Raw genomic sequence first — 18,931 nt, forward strand, 5'->3', positions numbered from 1 at the left:
ATAGATAGATATAGAGTTAGAAAGATAAATATAGACAGATATAGAGATAGATAGAGATAGCTAGATAGATGGATAGATAGATATAGATAATAGAGATAATAGATAGATATAATAGATAGATATAGAGATAGATATAGAGATAGATGGATAGATCAATAGATAGATAAAGAGAGAGAGATAGAGATAGAGATTGATAGATAATGAGATATAGAGATAGATATAGAGATATAGTGTTAGATAGAAAGATAGATATAGAGATAGATAGATATAGAGATAGATATGGATATAGAGATAACAGATATAGAGATAGATAGATAGATAGATATAGAGATAGATAGATATAGAGATAGATAGATATAGAGATAATATATAGATAGATATAGAGATAATATATAGATAGCTATAGAGAGAGAGATATAGAGATAGATATAGAGAGAAACAGATATATATATATATAGAGATAGATATAGAGATAGATAGGTAGATAGATATAGAGATAATAGATATAGAGATAGATAGATATAGATATAAAGATAGATAGAGATAGAGAGAGCGGTAGATAGAGAGATAGATATAGAGAGAGATAGATACAGAGATCGATAAATAGATAGAGAGATAGATATAGATATAGATAATAGATAGAGATAGATAGATAAAGATAGATAATAAATATAGAGATAACAGATATAGAGATAGAGTAAGATAGAAAGATATAGAGATAGGTAGATATAGATAATAGAGATAGCTAGATAGATAGACATAATAGATAGATATAGATAGATATAGAGATAGATGTAGAGATAGAAAGATAGATATAGAGATAGAGCGATAGATAGAGATAGATAGAGATAATAGATAGAGATAAATAGATAGATAGATAGAGAAAGATAGATAGATATAGAGATAGATATAGAGATAGATAGATAGATATACAGAGAGATAGATATAGAGAGAAATAGATATAGATAGAGATAATAGATATATATATATATATATATATAGAGAGAGAGATAGATATAGAGAGATAGATACAGAGAAAAGATATAGAGATAAATAGATAAAGATAGATAGATATATAGATATAGAGATAGAAAGATAGATATAGAGATAGAGCGATAGATAGATATACAGAGAGATAGATATAGAGATAGAGATATATAGATAGATAACTATAGAGATAGAGAGAAATAGAGATAGATATAGAGATATAGATATAAAGATAGATATAGAGATAGATATAGAGATAGAGCGATAGATAGCGAGAGATATAGAGATAGATAGATACAGAGAAAAGATATAGAGATAGATAACGGATAAATAGATAGATAGGTATAGAGATAGATAGATATAGATATTAGATAGAGATATATATATATATAGATAAAGATAGATAGATATAGATGGTAGCTAGATAGATAATAAATAGAGATAATAGATATAGAGATAGATAGAGTAAGATAGATAGATATAGAGATAGATAGATAGACATAATAGATAGATAGATATAGAGATATATATAGAAAGATATAGAGATAGATAGATATAGATGTAGAGATAGAAAGATAGATAGAAAGATAGAGCGATAGATAGAGATAGATATAGAAATAGATAGATATAGATAATAGATAGATAGAGATAGATAGATATAGATAATAGATAGAGATAGAAAGATAGATAGATATAAGAGAGATAGAGAGAGAGATATATAGAGATAGATAGAGACAGATAGAGAGAGCGAGAGAGATATAAAAAAAACACAAACAAACACAATACTCACCTCTCCTCCTCGCTCCCACGCTGATTCCGGCAGCCGGCTTCAGTGTCAGGAGCTGCCCCCTCTGCCAGACACACAGCGGGTGCGCGATGTAGTGACGCCGTCGCGCACTGGCTGTGAGCCAGGAGCAGAGAGGACTGAGGGCGCCGCCGGCCCTGATTTACAGCTGTAGTCTGCAGAGCAGCTTACTGGGCTGGGGGCGGGGCCTCTGGGGGTGGAGACCTGAAATGAGATTCACTGCTTCGCAGTGAATATTCATTTCTCTTTAGCAGCGGGGACAGGGGCTCCTGCCTCCTGACACCCGCTGCTGCTCCGCTGGCAGGGGCCCCCATAGCAGCTGCATGGTGTGCGACACACCACTGGCTGGGGGCCCCTGGAGCAGCGGGGGCCCTAGGCAACTGCTGGCCCTGTATGCCAGCAGGTGCCAGGGCCCACCGGAGAATTCACCGGTTCCCCGGTGGGCCAGTCCGACGCTGCCAGCATTCCTGCAACTCCCCGCTGTGGGTAAAACGCATGCGGAATTCATATGCGTTTTCCCACAAAACACAAGCGTTTTTAGATTGCAGAATGCTTGCGCTTTTCCAAGTGATTTGAAGCGTCACTTGGAAACGTGATTGACAGGTTGGTCACACTTGTCAAGCACAACGCTTGACAAGTGTGACCAACTTTTTACCATTGATGCTGCACCAATAGTAAAAGATAGAATGTTATAAATAAAAAATAAAATAGATATATACTTACCCTCTGTCGGCCCCCGGAGTCGTCCCACCCTTCTATTCCCAGGGATGCCTTGCGACAATGACCTCTGATGACTAGCATCACGCGAGACCGCTACATCATCAGAGGTCATTCGCGCAATGCATCCCTGGGAACGGAACATGCCGGCAGCGTGGCTGAGACGCGGAACGACATCGGGGGACGACAGAGGGTAAGTATATCCCGATTTTTTATTTTAATTCTATTTTTTACAGGAATATGGTGCCCAGGGTCTGGAGAAGAGTCTCCTCCACACCCTGGGTACCATCCGCACATGACGCGCTCACTTCACGCATAGTGGGCATAGCCACATGCGTAAAGTGAGCGCTTCAATGCAATCCTATGGCGGCAGAATCGCCGCAATTCCACAGAAAAGATGAACATGCTGCGGATTTTACCGCTATGCAATTCTGCGGCGGTAAAATCTGCAGCATTGGCACAGCAACTGTGGAATCCCATAGGATTGCTTGGGGATGCGTTTTATTAGCGTTTAAGCGTTTCCGCTGCGGCAAAAAACGAAAACGAATAAAAAACACAACTTGGGCACATAGCCTTAGAGCAGTGCTCCCCAACTCCAGTCGTCAAGAGCCACCAACAGGTCAGGTTTTAAGGATTTCCTTAATATCGTCCAAGTGGCGGAATTACTGCCTGTGCAGGTGAGCAGAGCTCACCTGTGCAATTTTAAGAGAAATCCTGAAAACATGACCTGTTGGTGGCTCTTGAGGACTGGAGTTGGGGAACACTGCATTAGAGTAAGGGTTATCTCCATGATCCCCTGTGTGCTTTATAGGGGCAGTGACCACACAGTGGCACCCTGCATACGACAAGCTGCCATTTATTCATACTAGATCATCTACACGTGGCCGACTAGTCAGACAAATCAAGCCAGTTTTCACAGAATCATAGACAGCTAAGGGTCCCGTTACACATTGCGATGCACCAGAGATCCTGACAACGATATGACCTGGTCAGGATCGCTGGTGAGCTGTCAAACAGGCAGACTCACAAGAGATCAGGACCAGCGAGGACACGGGTAACTAAGCGCGCTTCGCATAGTTACCCGCTGTGTACCCTGGATACCAGCGTGCTCTTCTCTGAGCTTGCTCCAGTTTGATAATGTCTTTTTTTGAAATGTGGTGCCCAGAACTGGACACAGTATTCCAAATGAGGCCTGACCAAGGAGGAGTACAGGGGAAAAATTACTTCATGTGATCTAGACTCTATGCTTCTCTTAATACATCCAAGTACTGTGTTTGCATTTTTTGCTGCTGCGTCACACTGTTGACTCAAACAGTCTGATCTATTAGTATACCCAAGTCTTTTTCACACATGCTGTTGCTTAGTTATATTGCTCCCATTCTGCAGATGAAATTTTCATTTTTCTTGCCCATATGTAGAATCTTGCATTTCTCCCTGTTAAATCTCATTGCTTTAGTCACTGCCCATTGCTCAAGCTTATCTAGATCATTTATAAAAATGTTGAACACCACTGGCGCCAGGACAGATCCTTGTAGTACCCCCACTTGAAACTCTTTTCCAATTGGATGTGCAACCATTTTTTTACCACGTCAAGTGTAATCATTAAGCCAGTTATGAATCCACCTAACCGTAAACTTGTCAATCCCATACTTGTTCATTATTTCAATAAGGATAGTATAACATACTTTAGCTCGACTTCAGCAAAGCATTTGATATACTATATCTACCGCATTTCTCTAATCCACCCAGTCAGTGATTCCATCATAGAAGGAAATTAGTTTAGGTTGGCATGACTTGTTTGCTACAAACCCATGCTGGCTCTGGTTAATTACTTTCTTACCCAAATACTTACATACATGTTGTTTAATAATTTGTTCAACGATCTTTCCTGGTATAGTAGTAAGGCTCACTGGCCTGTAATTTCCTGACTCCATCTTCTTTCCTTTTATGATGATAGGGACAACATTTTCCCTGCTCTAATCTTGTGGGATTTCTGTTCTCCAGGATTTTTCAAAGATTCTTGCTAGTGGTTCAGGAATTTCCTCTGCTAACTCTAAGTACACTAGGATGTAGTTCATCTGGACCAGGAGTTTTAATTAATTTAAATTAGCCAATTATTCCCTCAATATCTCTCTTTCTAGGATTGTTACCCATTGTGCAGGGAGAATTTCATTTAGCAACACCTCCCATCTTTCTTGGATATTTCTGTCCTTTACAACATCCAGCCACTGGACCTTTCCTACCCTGTTTCTGAGGCCATTAAAATCTGCCTTCTGGAAATCACATCAGTAAGATGTTTATGAGAAATTTACACCTACAGAAGTAGTGCAAAAATCTCTGCTAGATCTAAAAAGAATACAAAATTGTTTATCATCTATTGCTTTTACCAGGTAACCCCCAACCTGTTGCTCGTGGACCCATGATGTGTGGCTCTCATGGCTGTCTGCTAGACCTAGTGCTAATGCACTAATGTGGCAAACAACTATGAAGAGCAGGTCTTCAAATGGTGACTTGAGCGGGTAGCCCTCACACAGGCAGTTCTGGATACTCATATATTGGCCTTGGGGTTGGTGAGAAATTAAAAGGGGTTGTCCAGGTTTTCCACGAAAGTCTACAGTCATTATGTGGGGAAGAGTGGAGGGCTTTGGATGTGGGTCATGATCAACTATCAGAGCTGAACGTGGCTCTCAAGGTAAAGAAGGATGTGGACCGCTTACACTATAATCCCCTTATGCTGTGTACAGAGTATGGTCATATTTTAATGACCAGGCCAAGTGCAAATTCTGATGAGCAGAAGCATGGAGGAGTAACATCAGGTCAGTCATGAAGCACTACACCACACACTCGTGGAGTGCAGTTTTTCAGGACTGAAGAACATGGTGGGCATCCAGCGCATCATTTGTTACAGAGCCTCACCAGCACAAGACTCATGCATTAGGAACGACACAAAATTAATTTCTACAGTCAAATAGCTGCACAGAGGTTACCCATGCACAATGTGAAGCGGCTGCTACATTTGTATAAAGTACACAATCACTCATATGTAAGGCTGTGCGCGCACATGTTGAGTATTTGCAGCAGATTTTTCTGCAGCAAAACACAGAATTTTGCAGGAAAAATGCAACACAACATGGAATTTTAAGTGTTTTCCACATTCATTTGAATGGGTGAAATAGTGAAATATACTGTAAGAACGCTGAAAGAATCGACTTGAGCAGAATTTAAAAAAAAAAAACAAAAACCCTTTGATGGTTCAAAGGCTCAAATCTGAAAGGAAGAAACAAGCAGCATGTGCACGAGATATCAGAAATCTCACTGGTACCCTAGGGAAAAAGCAGCACCAGCAAACAGCATGTGAACAAGCAGCTACAGGTGTGAACAGTTTTTGCTGTAAAATTTGGAATACGTCCGTATATTTTTGCAACACGACAGCCTTCTCAGAGCCCGAACTACCAATCCTGACACCACCCCCTCCAATGTTTTCAGTTTTTAAATTTAGGAATTGCAATATGTCGCCTCCTACTGGCTAAACGACCGATGATGTAGGAACCCCTAACAAATAGCTGACTTTAGCTGGCTGTCAGACCAAGTTACCCCTTCTGTGAAGACCCTATGCCTTAGTAAAGTGTAGTTCTCAAAACACAACTCCTTTAAACGTACCACAGATGAGAACTAGGTCACATTACAATTTACAGAAAACAATGTGCTAGAAATAAACTGTACAAGGGAAGAAACTGGAGATAACGGATGCGGCTAGGTACACAAAGTCATAACAGAGGAACGCTCCGAGCAACGTAGTGAGGTAGAGCCCTGGCACAGATGTTAAGGAGACCATGGGCTCTTATCACCGCAGGGACCTTGTATGCTCTTGCTAGAATTAGGCATTCTGAATACATCCCAAAGAAACAATTTACGTGGGTTAATGGTTACAAATTGCTTCTTTCCAAAAGATTAGAATAATAAATTTGCCAGTGTATATAATGAAGATAAATACTCCATCACTTTGCCTGGATTCTGATCTATAGTGCCACCATAAAAGTTTTTACCGTAACAGTCTTTCCCCCCCCCCAGTATCAGGCAATGGGCTCATGCAGACGACCATATTTTTGATACGAGTGCGATCCAGCAAAACATCTGATGACACTGACCAAGGTTATTCTATGGGGACGAACACGTGTGCATTTGATTTTCAGATCACACTTGGCAAGTCAATAAGTCAGTGTAAAAGAAGAGAAAAATTACCACCTTCAGATGACCTCAGAATTCGGTCTGATTTTCACGGACTGACAAATTGAAAAGATCGAGAAAATATCTCCCCCCCTCCCCACAAGAATATCGGATCACGCTATAGTCACTCTTAGAGTTTGATTAGCGTAATTGGAGCAATTTTCTCAGAAGATATGGTTGTATGACTAGTGATACGGACATACTAGTCCCGCCATCGCATTAATCACCATCATATGCCATGATGTACCATGGTCAGCACAATCATATGCCCCAGCCCCGCAGTGTGAATACATCATAACACACTGCAGGGCGGGAACTGGGGCCTCGGCAACACGCAGGCGTAATAGCCTGATGTCGGTTCTCGGGCAGTGCGCACAGCCCGAGAACTCTTGTCACAGCGCAGTCGCCGGCATACAAACCAGGATAAGGCCAGCGATCAGCGAGCTGGAGCTGGTAACCAAGGTAAACATCGGGTTTCTAAGCGCCGCGCAGCGCTTAGAAACCCGATGTGTACCTTTGTTACCAGCTCCCTGCACCAGCGCGCTGGTATCTTAACGTACACCAGGTAACTAAGCGACGTGCGTCGCTTGTTACCCGCGTGTCGCTGGTGCTGATCACTGGTGAAGCTGCCTGTTTGGCAGCTCACCAGCGATCATGTAGCGACACCAGCGATCTTGACAAGTTCATATGGTTGTCGGGATCGCTAGTGAGTCGCTATGTGTGACGGGGCCCTAAGTGCTGCTGAAGGTGGCTCTTTAACTTAAAAACCCCTGTTGGTCTGCCATGTCACCCAGGGGGTCAAAGTGTGAATCACGCTTCTTTTTCCCCCCATTAAAGAAAACACACAATAATAAAACTACTTTAGTATCAAGATCGTGCATAAAAGTCTGGTCAAAACAAACACTTTAACCCAATTGATAAACACTTGGATGACGAAAAGAATGAAATATCAAAATTGCATTTTTCTTTCCAATGGTCGCCGCAATGCCACAAAAAATGCAATAGCCGATCAAAAAGTTGCAACAACCCTAAAATAGTATTTAAAAAACAGCAATGCCATGCAAAAATCGGACCCTCATACAGCTTAATCGACTGAAGAAAACATGGGTCCTACAAAGCAGCGACACAATTGAACTTTTTTTTTTCCCAATACAAATTTCTAATTAATTTCCACAACTAAATAAACTATACAAATTTGGCAATGCTGTAATCATGAATTTTCATAACCCATACAGTAACTAATACAGTAAAAACAAAACCCAAAAAGCACACCATTGAGTAATTCTTTTTTTTTTCTTTGCAATTTCACCACACTTAGGGTATGTTCACACTTAGGCATGAAAACCGGACTCCTTCCCAGAAAACGCATGTTTTTTTTCCGCGATTTTTTCCGGAGTGTCCCCGACACACAGAAAATAGCCAGAAATGCGGAATTTATTGCAAAATTAATGAACATGCTGCCAGCGTTTTCGCGGTAAAAAAAACGCATCAATATGCACAAAAAGTGCAAAATGCATTAACCCCTTCGCACCCGAGCCTGTTTTTGCCTTCGTGACCGGGCCAATTTTTTCAATTCTGACCAGTGTCACTTTATGAGGTCATAACTTTAGGTCATAACTCTAGAACGCTTCAACGGATCCTACTGATTCTGACACTGTTTTCTCATGACATATTGTACTTCATGATGGTGGTAAAAAATTTTAGATATGATCTGCACTTATTTGTTAAAAAAAATCAAAATTTGGCAAAAATTTAGAAAATTTTGCAATTTTCAAACCCTTAATTTTTATGCCCTTAAACCAGAGAGTGATATCGCACAAAATAGTTAATAAATAACATTTCCCACATGTCTACTTTACATCTGCACAATTTTGGAAACATAATTTTTTTTTTTTTAGGAAGTTATAAGGGTTAAAAGTTGACCAGCGTTTTCTCATTTTTACAACAAAATTTGCAACACCATTTTTTTTAGGGACCACCTCACATTTGACTTGAGTTTGGGGGGTCAATATGACAGAAAATACCCAAAATTGACACCATTCTAAAAACTGCACCTCTCAATGTACTCAAAACCACATTCAAGAAGTTTATTAACCCTTCAGGTGCTTCACATGAATGAATGGAATATGGAAGGAAAAAATAAACATTTAACTTTTTTTCACAAACATTTTACTTCAAAACCATTTTTTTTTATTTTCACAAGTGTAAAAAGAGAAAATGAACCACTAAATTTTTTGTGCAATTTCTCCCGAATACGCCAATACCCCATATGTGGGGCTAAACCACTGTTTGAGCACACGGCAGAGCTCAGAACGGAAGGAGTGCCGTTTGACTTTTTCAATGCAGAATTGGCTGGAATTGAGATCGGATGCCATGTCGCATTTGGAGAGCCCCTGATGTACCTAAACAGTGGAAACCCCCCACAAGTGACCCCATTTTGGAAATTAGACCCCCCCAGGGACTTATCTAGATGTGTGGTGAGCACTTTGAACCCCCAAGTGTTTCAGTAAAGTTTATAATGTAGAGGCGTGAAAATAAAAAAATCATTTTTTTTCCCACAAAAATGATCTTTTAGCCCCCAATTTTTATTTTCACAAGGGTAACAGGAGAAATTGGACCCTAAGAGTTGTTGTCCAATTTGTCCTGAGTACGCTGGTATGCCATATGTTGGAGAAAACTACTGTTTGGGCACACGGTGGGGCTCGGAAGGGAAGTAGTGACGTTCTGAAATGCAGACTTTGATGGAATGGTCTGTGGGTGTCATGTCGCGTTTGCAGAGCCCCTGATGTACCTAAACAGTGGAAACCCCACACAAGTGACCCCATTTTGGAAACTAGACCCCCCAAGGAACTTATATAGATGTGTGGTGAGCACTTTGAACCCCCAAGTGTTTCAGTAAAGTTTATAATGTAGAGGCGTGAAAATAAAAAAATCATTTTTTTTCCACAAAAATGATCTTTTAGCCCCCAATTTTTATTTTCACAAGGGTAACGGGAGAAATTGGACCCTAAGAGTTGTTGTCCAATTTGTCCTGAGTACGCTGGTACCCCATATGTGGGAGAAAACTACTGTTTGGGCACACGGTGGGGCTCGGAAGGGAAGTAGTGACGTTCTGAAATGCAGACTTTGATGGAATGGTCTGCGGGCGTTATATTGCATTTACAGAGCCCCTGATGTACCTAAACAGTGGAAACCCCCAATTCTAATTCCAACCCTAACCCCAACACACCCCTAACCCTAATCTCAGCCCTAACCATAACCCTAACCACAAACCTAACACCAACACACCCATAACCTTAATCCCAGCCCTAACCCTAGCCCTAAAGGCCCCGTCTCACTAAGCAATCTCGGTAGCGAGATCGCTGCTGAGTCACAACTTTTGTGACGTAACAGCGATCTCACCAGCGAGATCGCTATGTGTGACAGCGATCAGCGAGTGGCCCCCCTGCCGGTATCGCTGATCGCTGGAAGAAATCTCTGGACATTTCTTTGGTCGCTGGTCTCCCGCTGGCCAGCACGCATCGCTGTGTGTGACAGGCGGGAGACCAGCGATCAGGTGTAAAAAATAATAAAAAAAATAAAAAATATAGTTATTCTCACCTTCCGATGTCCCGTTCAGCCATCCTGCCTCTCTCCACGCTCCGGTCCCAGTGATCCTTTGCACGAATGACCGCGAGACTTTGTTATCCCGCGAGACTGTGACATCTCGCGGTCATTCGTGCAAAGGATCACTGGGACCGGAGCGTGGAGAGAGGCAGGATGGCTGAACGAGACGTCGGAAGGTGAGAATAACTATTGGTGAGAATAACTATATTTTTTATTTTGATTCTATTTTTTACAGGATGGCCAGCGATGCCGGGCGCTCGGCATCGCTGTGCTGATCGCTGGTGAAGCTGTCTGTGTGACAGCTCACCAGCGATCACATAGCGACTTACTAGCGATCCTGACACCTTGATATCGGTGTCGGGATCGCTGGTAAGTCGCTCAGTGTGACGGGGCCTTAACCCTAGCCCTTGCATTTTTTTTTTTTACTTTTTTTTTTTATTTTTGTCACAAGATCGCTGCACTGCGATCTGACTCATAGTAACGCCACTTCACCTCTGATCATCTGTCATTGTGAGATCAGAGGAGAAGCAGCGTTACTATGTGACAAGATCGCTGCCTGGCACATAATAACGCAACTTCTCCTCTGATCTCACAATGACAGATGATCAGAGGTGAAGCAGCGTTACTGTGTGACAAGATCGCTGCCTGGCACAGCTGTGCCAGGCAGCGATCTAGTCACACAATAACGCTGCTTCACCTCTGATCAGCTGTCAGTGAGATCAGAGGGAGAAGCCGCGTTACAATGAGGGAGATCGCCGGGAAACAAGCAGCTTTCCCAGCGATCGCTCCCATTGGCTGCTGTGACGCTGACGTCATCGGGACCTGAACCAATCAGGTCTCGATGACGTCGGGGGTCCCAGCATGCATTGCGCACCGGGATCCCCGCGTTGGAAGGTATGTGGGGGTCCCGGGGGGCACAAAACCGCCGACAGTAGATAAACGTCGGCGCTGCACAAAGCCCAGCAAGCGCCAACGTTTATCTACTGTGGGCGGTCGTGAAGAGGTTAAAATGAATGGGAAGCTTCTTTTAGGCGTTTTTGAGCCGATTTTTTGGTAAATCCCCGGGAAAACCGTGAAAAAAAACGCAACGTGAGAACACAGCCTAAGAATTTTCTTATTTTCCAGTACACAGAATTTTATTTTATTTTTTAAACCAAAAGACACCATATGCCTGTGCAGACAGAAAAATAAAAGTTATGGCTGTTGGAGAAGAGGGAAGAATAAAAAACAATAGAGCAAAAACAGATTTAAGAAAAAATAGCCTGGTTGGGAAGGGGCAAATGCAATAAATGCTGAACTTTAATATTCAATATAAAAGTTGAGCAGCACAGAGGATTCATGAGAGCAATGCTGGGATGTGTTACGAAATACATACAGCACATTAACAGATCAATGACTATTTCATTACAAAGCTCAATTATGCAGGGCCATTTCATTACAGAAAAGACCACTTTACAGTTGGCAACGCAGACCATTTATCAACTGTGCTCTCTGCTTGTCAAATAAAGGATTGACGAATAGGAAGAAACACTGCTGGAAAAACTGCAGCCTACACAGAAGAGAGAAGGGATATTCATCAAGACTTGTGCCTAAGAAAGGCACATAGTGAAGTGCATACAATTGGGGGGTGTTGGTGGCCTGCTAGCAATTCATTATGCTAATCAGGTAGTGAATGTGTATAGCGAACATAATGAAACCTTTTCAGTAAGTAAACTAGCCAACCAATGGATGATCGACTATCATATCAGAGGAGACACTTACTGCAGCAAGCCTTCTGCAGGCCCTCCTTTCAGAACATCAGAGATGACAATAGAGGTTTCTCCACTCTGAAAATGGGGGTTATCTCTGCCGCCAGATATTGCGATCCCAAATCCAAATCCTGGAGCCTAGGAAAATAAGATTTACAGATTGAGTTCATTCACAAAAAGAAGGAGATGCAGACCTTTTCAAGCTAAGCATTGCAAAATAGAAAATCTGCATTGATATGCAGCATAAATGGCTACAAAATTACAGATCAACACCATTGGTTTTACGCTGAAGAGATTTCAGGAAATCTCATCCACAATGCGTCTATTGTAAAACGCAACAGATTTGCAACAAGCAATTTCATAATGGAAAACCTGCTGTATACACCCAGGTGGGGACATACCTGAACACTTTATTCACATAAGGACATTATGCTGTAGATTCGGTAGTCAGTTTTTTCCTTCTTTTAGCATGTCATGAATGGAGTTATAATGGTACAGATCAAAGGCTGGGGTGCCGTGAATCTGATCTCACAAACATTAGCAACTATACCCTCTAATGTCAAGTGACTTTCAAGACTGCAGAAAATATTGGCGACAATTGTGTATAAGAGCCGTGACGGAAGTCACTCAGACATAAGATGCTGGTGTACCACTAGGTCGACGACTGGTTTTTATTGCCAGGTTCAGCAGGATGATTAACTATTCACAGGGGTTTGTTTCACAAAGATGACTTGTCCATACATCTAATAAGTATTCATCATTTGCGCTTATTTTTTATTTAAAGGGGGTATTCCCACCTCCAAGTTTTTATCCCAATATATGGCATGTGTTCTATTAGCCAATACCTCTAATTAGAAATGTAGTATAGTTTTTCTGATTCGCCATGTCTTCCCTCCTGTGAAGAGCATTGAATCTTAAGTATCCATGGTAATGCCCACTGATATAGTGATAGTTAGCTGGTTGCTAGTGGTCGTAACCATGGATAGCTAAGGTCCTACAATGCTTGCACATCACGAAAGCAACATAGTGAATCAGAAAAAACTATACTAAATTTCTAATTGGAGGAATTTGCTAATATTATAAACCACTACATATTGGGATAGGATCTTTGAGAAGGGTAAACGCATAAAACTGAATATAAAAAAAAAAAAAAGTCAATTTCAAGCTATAATTAAAACGCAAATGACAACACAACAAAAACAGCTGCAGATGTGATGAATTGGGCATATAAATTTTATAGATATGGAATCCATAATTAAAAAAGCAGTATAAATTTTTAGGTACATTGTTTTTCAAAGCTATTAAGTCTGTGTCACCTCCCTGACCCTTTCATGCTGACCCCAATTCACTACTTCCAAACAACATGTATTTGCACAAATAAAAATATCTACCGGCAATTTCAAAATTAACTATTATCTCCAACATAATTATTCAGCATTTATTTTTCGCATATTTGATTCTTCAAATGCAATAATCACACTGAGAGGGTCAGAAATTTGCTGTGCATGTGATGCACAGGCTTCCAATAATTAAAAAAATAACACTAGGGGGGCCCTGTGGACAGCCAGAGTAAGTATGTTGGAGCCAAATTCTATTTTATGGTTGCTTGGAAGCACTTTAGTTGATTAGAGCCATGAAGTATAATATTTACTTTAATCTGGTATTTTGCTTGTATTTCTCACATGCAAATGTACCAAGCACAATGTGTGTGAACATTTTGTTTTGTAGCAGCCTCCCAAACTTCCTACTACCGGAAGTCATATAACGGTAAGTAGGCTCTAACCTCATTCATACAGAAGGCAGTCACCCACTCAACAAGCAATGACAGTCCCCAGCCACATGAAAAACAAATAAATAAATCATCACAAATTGATACACCAAAAGTGTATCAAAAGGGACATAAATGTAATAGTTGCCTTTCTGGAATCCCCCTGCATTGTCATTAGTGCTAGTAGGCAATATAAATAAATATTTTATATTTTTGTTTTGCAGCATCACTACTATGAAAATGTGTGCCAACCGGCAGCTCTGACAGCTGCTCACTAGGGTTAATTTATGATCTAAAGCAGTCATCCCAAACTTCCCTTGAGAGCCACATTTAGTGGGACCACTCCCACCTAAGCCATAGAGAAGCCCCACAGTTCCGATATGACAGCCAAAGCTTCTCCACAGAAATCACAATGAAACGTTGCACACACACCCTCCTTTAGGCTGTGTGCACACGCTGCGGATTCTGCTGCGTTTCCGCAGCGGTTTTGGCCCTGCGGAAACGCAACAGTTCCGCTGACATGGCACAGTACCATGTAACCATATGGCTTTTCAAAACCACTGTGCTCACGCTGCGGTTTTTCCGCGCGGTTTTGCTGCTGTTTACAAACCGCAGCATGTAAATTGTTTCTGTGGATTCCGCAGCGGTTTGACACCTTTAACATAGTAGAGGTGTGAAACTGCAGGGCTAAACCGCAGGTCACTAACTGCGGTTTTACCTGCGGATCCGAGCGGAAAAACCCGCAGCTGGATCTGCAACGTGTGTACATAGCCTTACAGGCAGCATACTTACATCCAGGGGATTCACACTTTACCTGTATGAGTCAAACACATACCCCACAGTATCACATCCAGCTTCAAAACCCCACTAACTGGCAGTATCCTCCTAAGTTCCACCTGCATACATGCATCCAGATCTGCTCTTCTGCTCACAAGTCACCATCTGAACACCTTCTAGTCATAGTTGTTTACTAAAGCTGGCAGGTCGCTGCGAGCCACATGTTGGGGATCCCTGATCTAAAAGAGCAGAATACACATTGGCCATGTCACCTGTAACTCTGGAGACATAAAGGTCCACACCAGAGCTTCAAAAAGATGGGATCTATTGTTCCCAATTGAGTCAGTTCTTTAGTTATCTGCTGTTCTCTGATGGTCGGAATAATGCACAGTGTGATGTGTAGTCGATGCAGCGCTAAGGCCACAGGACCTTTTCCTGCAAAGTGTGTTTCAGTGACGCACACTTTAAAAGCTGCTTTGAACAATCACATTTTCAATATTTTCCATACATTACAATACTACAGACTAGAATACCCTGACCTCAGGGGCACTGGATGTAGGAGGTGAACAAGCAAGCTAGACCTGAATTTTGAGGGGTATGAGAAAAAAATCCAATAAAGGGGTAGTCTCAAGTTTGGAAGTTATCCCATATCTCGAAGAATTAGTGATACCTTACCAATCGCTCAGGATCTGACCGCTGAGGCCCCACCAATCCCGAGAAACAGGTCTTAAAGAGCCCCATGTGTAAACAGCAGTCATCAATCATTTGCACAGCTGCTCAATTCTTTCTTCATGGGACCACCAGAGATAGCCGAGCACTGCAGCTGGCTGGTCTTCGGCCCTCCCATTAGAATGAATAGCGACGTTGTGTATTATGGACCACCATTCCATTCACACAGGACTTTTCAGGTTCCCAGGCCTCCGGACCAGTGACGGTCTCAGCGGTTTGCACCCACAATAATCAGGAAGTCATCCCTCTCCCATGGAGAAGAGAACTTTCTAACTGGAGAATTCCCCTTTTGAAGAAAGTTCTAAAGTTTGCAAACCATACAGCCACTAAAATTGGTGTGAGGGAATCCCTGCTAATTATTCACATTACGTAACCCAGCAGAAGATAACCACCTACCCCTGCTACCACTGTCACATGCAGGACTACAGCAGGGACATCACAGAAAAGGCTGCAGCCAATCACCCAGATCAGGCGCTCATGTGGAGGTGGTAAGCAAATCTTAAGTTTATCTTTCTTAACCATAACAGAGCTTATAGTCAAAAGTTTGTTGAAAGGGGCAACCTCTTTAAATATAGAACTAAGATTCATTGAAATGACCCCTAGATGGATCACTGTGGGGTGGTACCACTATAGAAGCCTCATGCTCATCCTAACAGAAATTTGAACACATGGGAAACTTATGAATTGTGTGGTATATATCAGTGTAGTGGACATATCAAAAACCAAACAGCCCATCCAAAGCCTATAATCTGCTTACTGTACACAACACATCTATAGCAGCAAGTAATAAAGGGGTATGGTAATGTCTAGACAGTAAAATATGCCAGATTGTGCATTTTAGAGGAAACTACAGTGACTCACGTGTATATTAACATAAATTTATACTAAAGAAGAGGAGGTCATACAGACACAGCGGACTAGAATTGTAGTTAACAGAGCGGTTGTCAGAGGGATAAAGACAATAAACTAGCTGCAGAAAATGGTACAAAAAAAAAAAAAAACACAATCCCCAGCACTGATGCTTGCTTAACTTTCCTAGAGTAGTTATATGCCAGCAGGCTGATGAGGCCGGTGATTAACGTGACCACTGTAGGACACTTCATTGTTCCAAAAAATATACAAAAATTTATGGGAACCACCAAGGTAATAAAGAGCTGCAGAAGTAATAGATTTAGCAGATAAGTAACTTTTTTTTTAATTATTTTATATTATTTCCAATAGTTTGTAAATGGGTTCTTCAAGTTAAGAAATTACACTAAGAACAATTAAATAAAATTTCTTCCACAAATCTGGAAAATTCTAGGATCCAATCAACCAGTCTTAGGCTGTGTACCCACGTTGAGGATTGTATGCGTTATTGCAGCGAAAACACTGCGAAAACACATACAGAACACACCCCATGCATTCCTATGGCATTGCGCACATGCTGTGCTAATGCTGCGTTTTTTTCCGCGGCACAATTACATAGTGGAAAAAAAACGCAGCAGGCTCATTATTTTTGCGGAATCGCTGCGATTCCGCAACCATAGGAATACATTGATCCGCGTACTTTCCGCATGTGGCTATGCCCATCATGTGCAAAGTGAGCGGCTCATGTGCAGATGGTACCCATGGTCTGGAGGAGGACACTGTCCTCCAGGCCCTGGGTACCATATCCCTGTAAAAAAAAAATATTAATAAAAAAAAAAAAAATTGTGTTATACTCACCTTCCGGCGTCCCGCGCAGCCTTACCGATGCTCCCGCCAACTCCCGTTCCCAGTAATGCTTTGCAGCAAGCAGGGCTGTGTAGTCGGAGTCGTGGAGTCTGAGTCGGTGCTCATTTTGGTGGAGTCGGTATAAAATGGACCGACTCCAACTCCTAAAATATATAATAAATTGGGTACAGTAGTTCAATGCAGAATGTGCTGAATATTTTTTCATCGGAATTTGGGAAAGTTATGAAATGTCCTATAAATGGCTGTTCTATTCCTGATCTAAGGCTACATTCACACACACTGTTTTTGCTGTGGTTAGCTGCAAAAGCAAATCAGATTTTTAAAAAAACCACATCACCTGAAAGGTTTTTGAGCTCATAGATAATGTTTTCAGTAGCAAAAGCAGATTAGAAATCTGCTATATCTATCCATTTATCCATATCTGTCTATCCATATCTTTTTAGTACCAGAAAGAATGAAAGCCGGGTAGCACACAGTAACTTTTTTTTTTTTAGCACCAGTCAGGTACACCTCATAGCTGCCCAAAAGGACACCCAGGACAGGCATTGCTCGTACAATAAAATAAAATATAATTTATATATATATATTCAATATTACATAGTGTATTACATATTTACAATTAGTTTTTTGTGTTCTAAAATTGTATTCTAATAAATATATATTATGTTCCATCTAAATATCTTGATTATTGTATCATAAAAATGATTTGTCTGATGTTCACATTGTACTACAATACATTTTTCACTTAAATATAACCAATTATAAGCAATATATGTGGGAGTCGGTGTAAGGGAAATTGAGGAGTCGGAGGTTTGGCTCCACAGCCCTGGTGGCAAGGACCTGTGATGACATAGCGCTACAGTATCGTAAGACCGCTACGTCAAAGGTCTTAGTCGCAAGGCATCACTGGGAAAGGGAGCATCGCTGAGGCCTGGGGACGCCGGAAGGTGAGAATATCACTTTTTTTATTTTTAACATTCTTTTACTAATGATGCTGCATAGGCAGCCTCAATAGTAAAAACTTGGTCACACTAGTCACACTATGTTTGACAAGTGTGACCAACCTGTCAATCATATTCCAAGCAATGCTTCAAATTGCTGGAAATGTGCTTGAATTCCGCACGCGAAAATCGCGTGAAAAACGCTCATTTTCCGCGGGAAAAATGCATGCGTTTTTCCCGCGGCGGGAGTTACGGAAATTTCCGCAGCATCTCTGCAACGTGGGTACATAGCCTTAGTGTAAAATGGTACAATCATAAGTCCAAAAGAAGGTGCGATGATGTGTAAAAATGTGAAGAAAAGAAGAATGCAATGATTTGGAAAACTCCAGAGCCACAAGTTTATTCACAACAGAATAAACAGCACAGATCAGAAGATGAACAATCGACATTTTACTATTTCATTTGAAAAAAAAAAAATTCACCGTATTTTTCGGACCATAAGACGCAACCCAAATTTTCAAAAAGAAAATAAGGAAAAAAATAATAATTTATCAAGTGGGGGTCCGCCTTAGGCCGGGGTCACACATGCGAGAAACTCACAGGAGTCTCGCATCTCAATACTGCCGGAACTCGGGACCAGAGCACTCCGCTGAATGTCTTTCTATGCAGCAGAGTGTTCCGGTCTTGAGTATCAGCAGCAGTGCCAGGTATTGACTTGCGAGACTTGTGCGACTCCCTGTGGACAGCGCTTGATTGGAGCCAATTTCATCCTATAACAGGACAATGACCCAAAGCACACCTCCAAATTATGCAAGAACTATTTAGGGAAGAAGCAAGCAGCTGGTATTCTATCTGTAATGGAGGAGCCAGCGTGGTCACCAGATCTCAACCCCATTGAGTTATTGAGGGA

General features: G+C 41.4%; 1 protein-coding gene across 11 annotated transcripts in view; it reads right to left on the reverse strand.

Annotated features, from left to right (window-relative positions):
• The window catches only part of TJP1 (tight junction protein 1), a 613,045-nt gene that overhangs the window by 100,401 nt on the left and 493,713 nt on the right, over positions 1-18,931 (reverse strand). For all 11 annotated transcript variants that reach the window (XM_073586922.1, XM_073586925.1, XM_073586923.1 and 8 more), the window contains one exon: positions 12,104-12,228. In XM_073586922.1, the coding sequence (XP_073443023.1) occupies positions 12,104-12,228 (125 nt within the window). The remainder of the gene's footprint in view (positions 1-12,103; positions 12,229-18,931) is intronic.

The sequence above is a fragment of the Dendrobates tinctorius genome, unplaced genomic scaffold (genome assembly GCF_039654945.1).
Source record: "Dendrobates tinctorius isolate UK_male_01 unplaced genomic scaffold, ASM3965494v1 ptg000097l, whole genome shotgun sequence".
Classification (NCBI taxonomy): domain Eukaryota; kingdom Metazoa; phylum Chordata; class Amphibia; order Anura; family Dendrobatidae; genus Dendrobates; species Dendrobates tinctorius.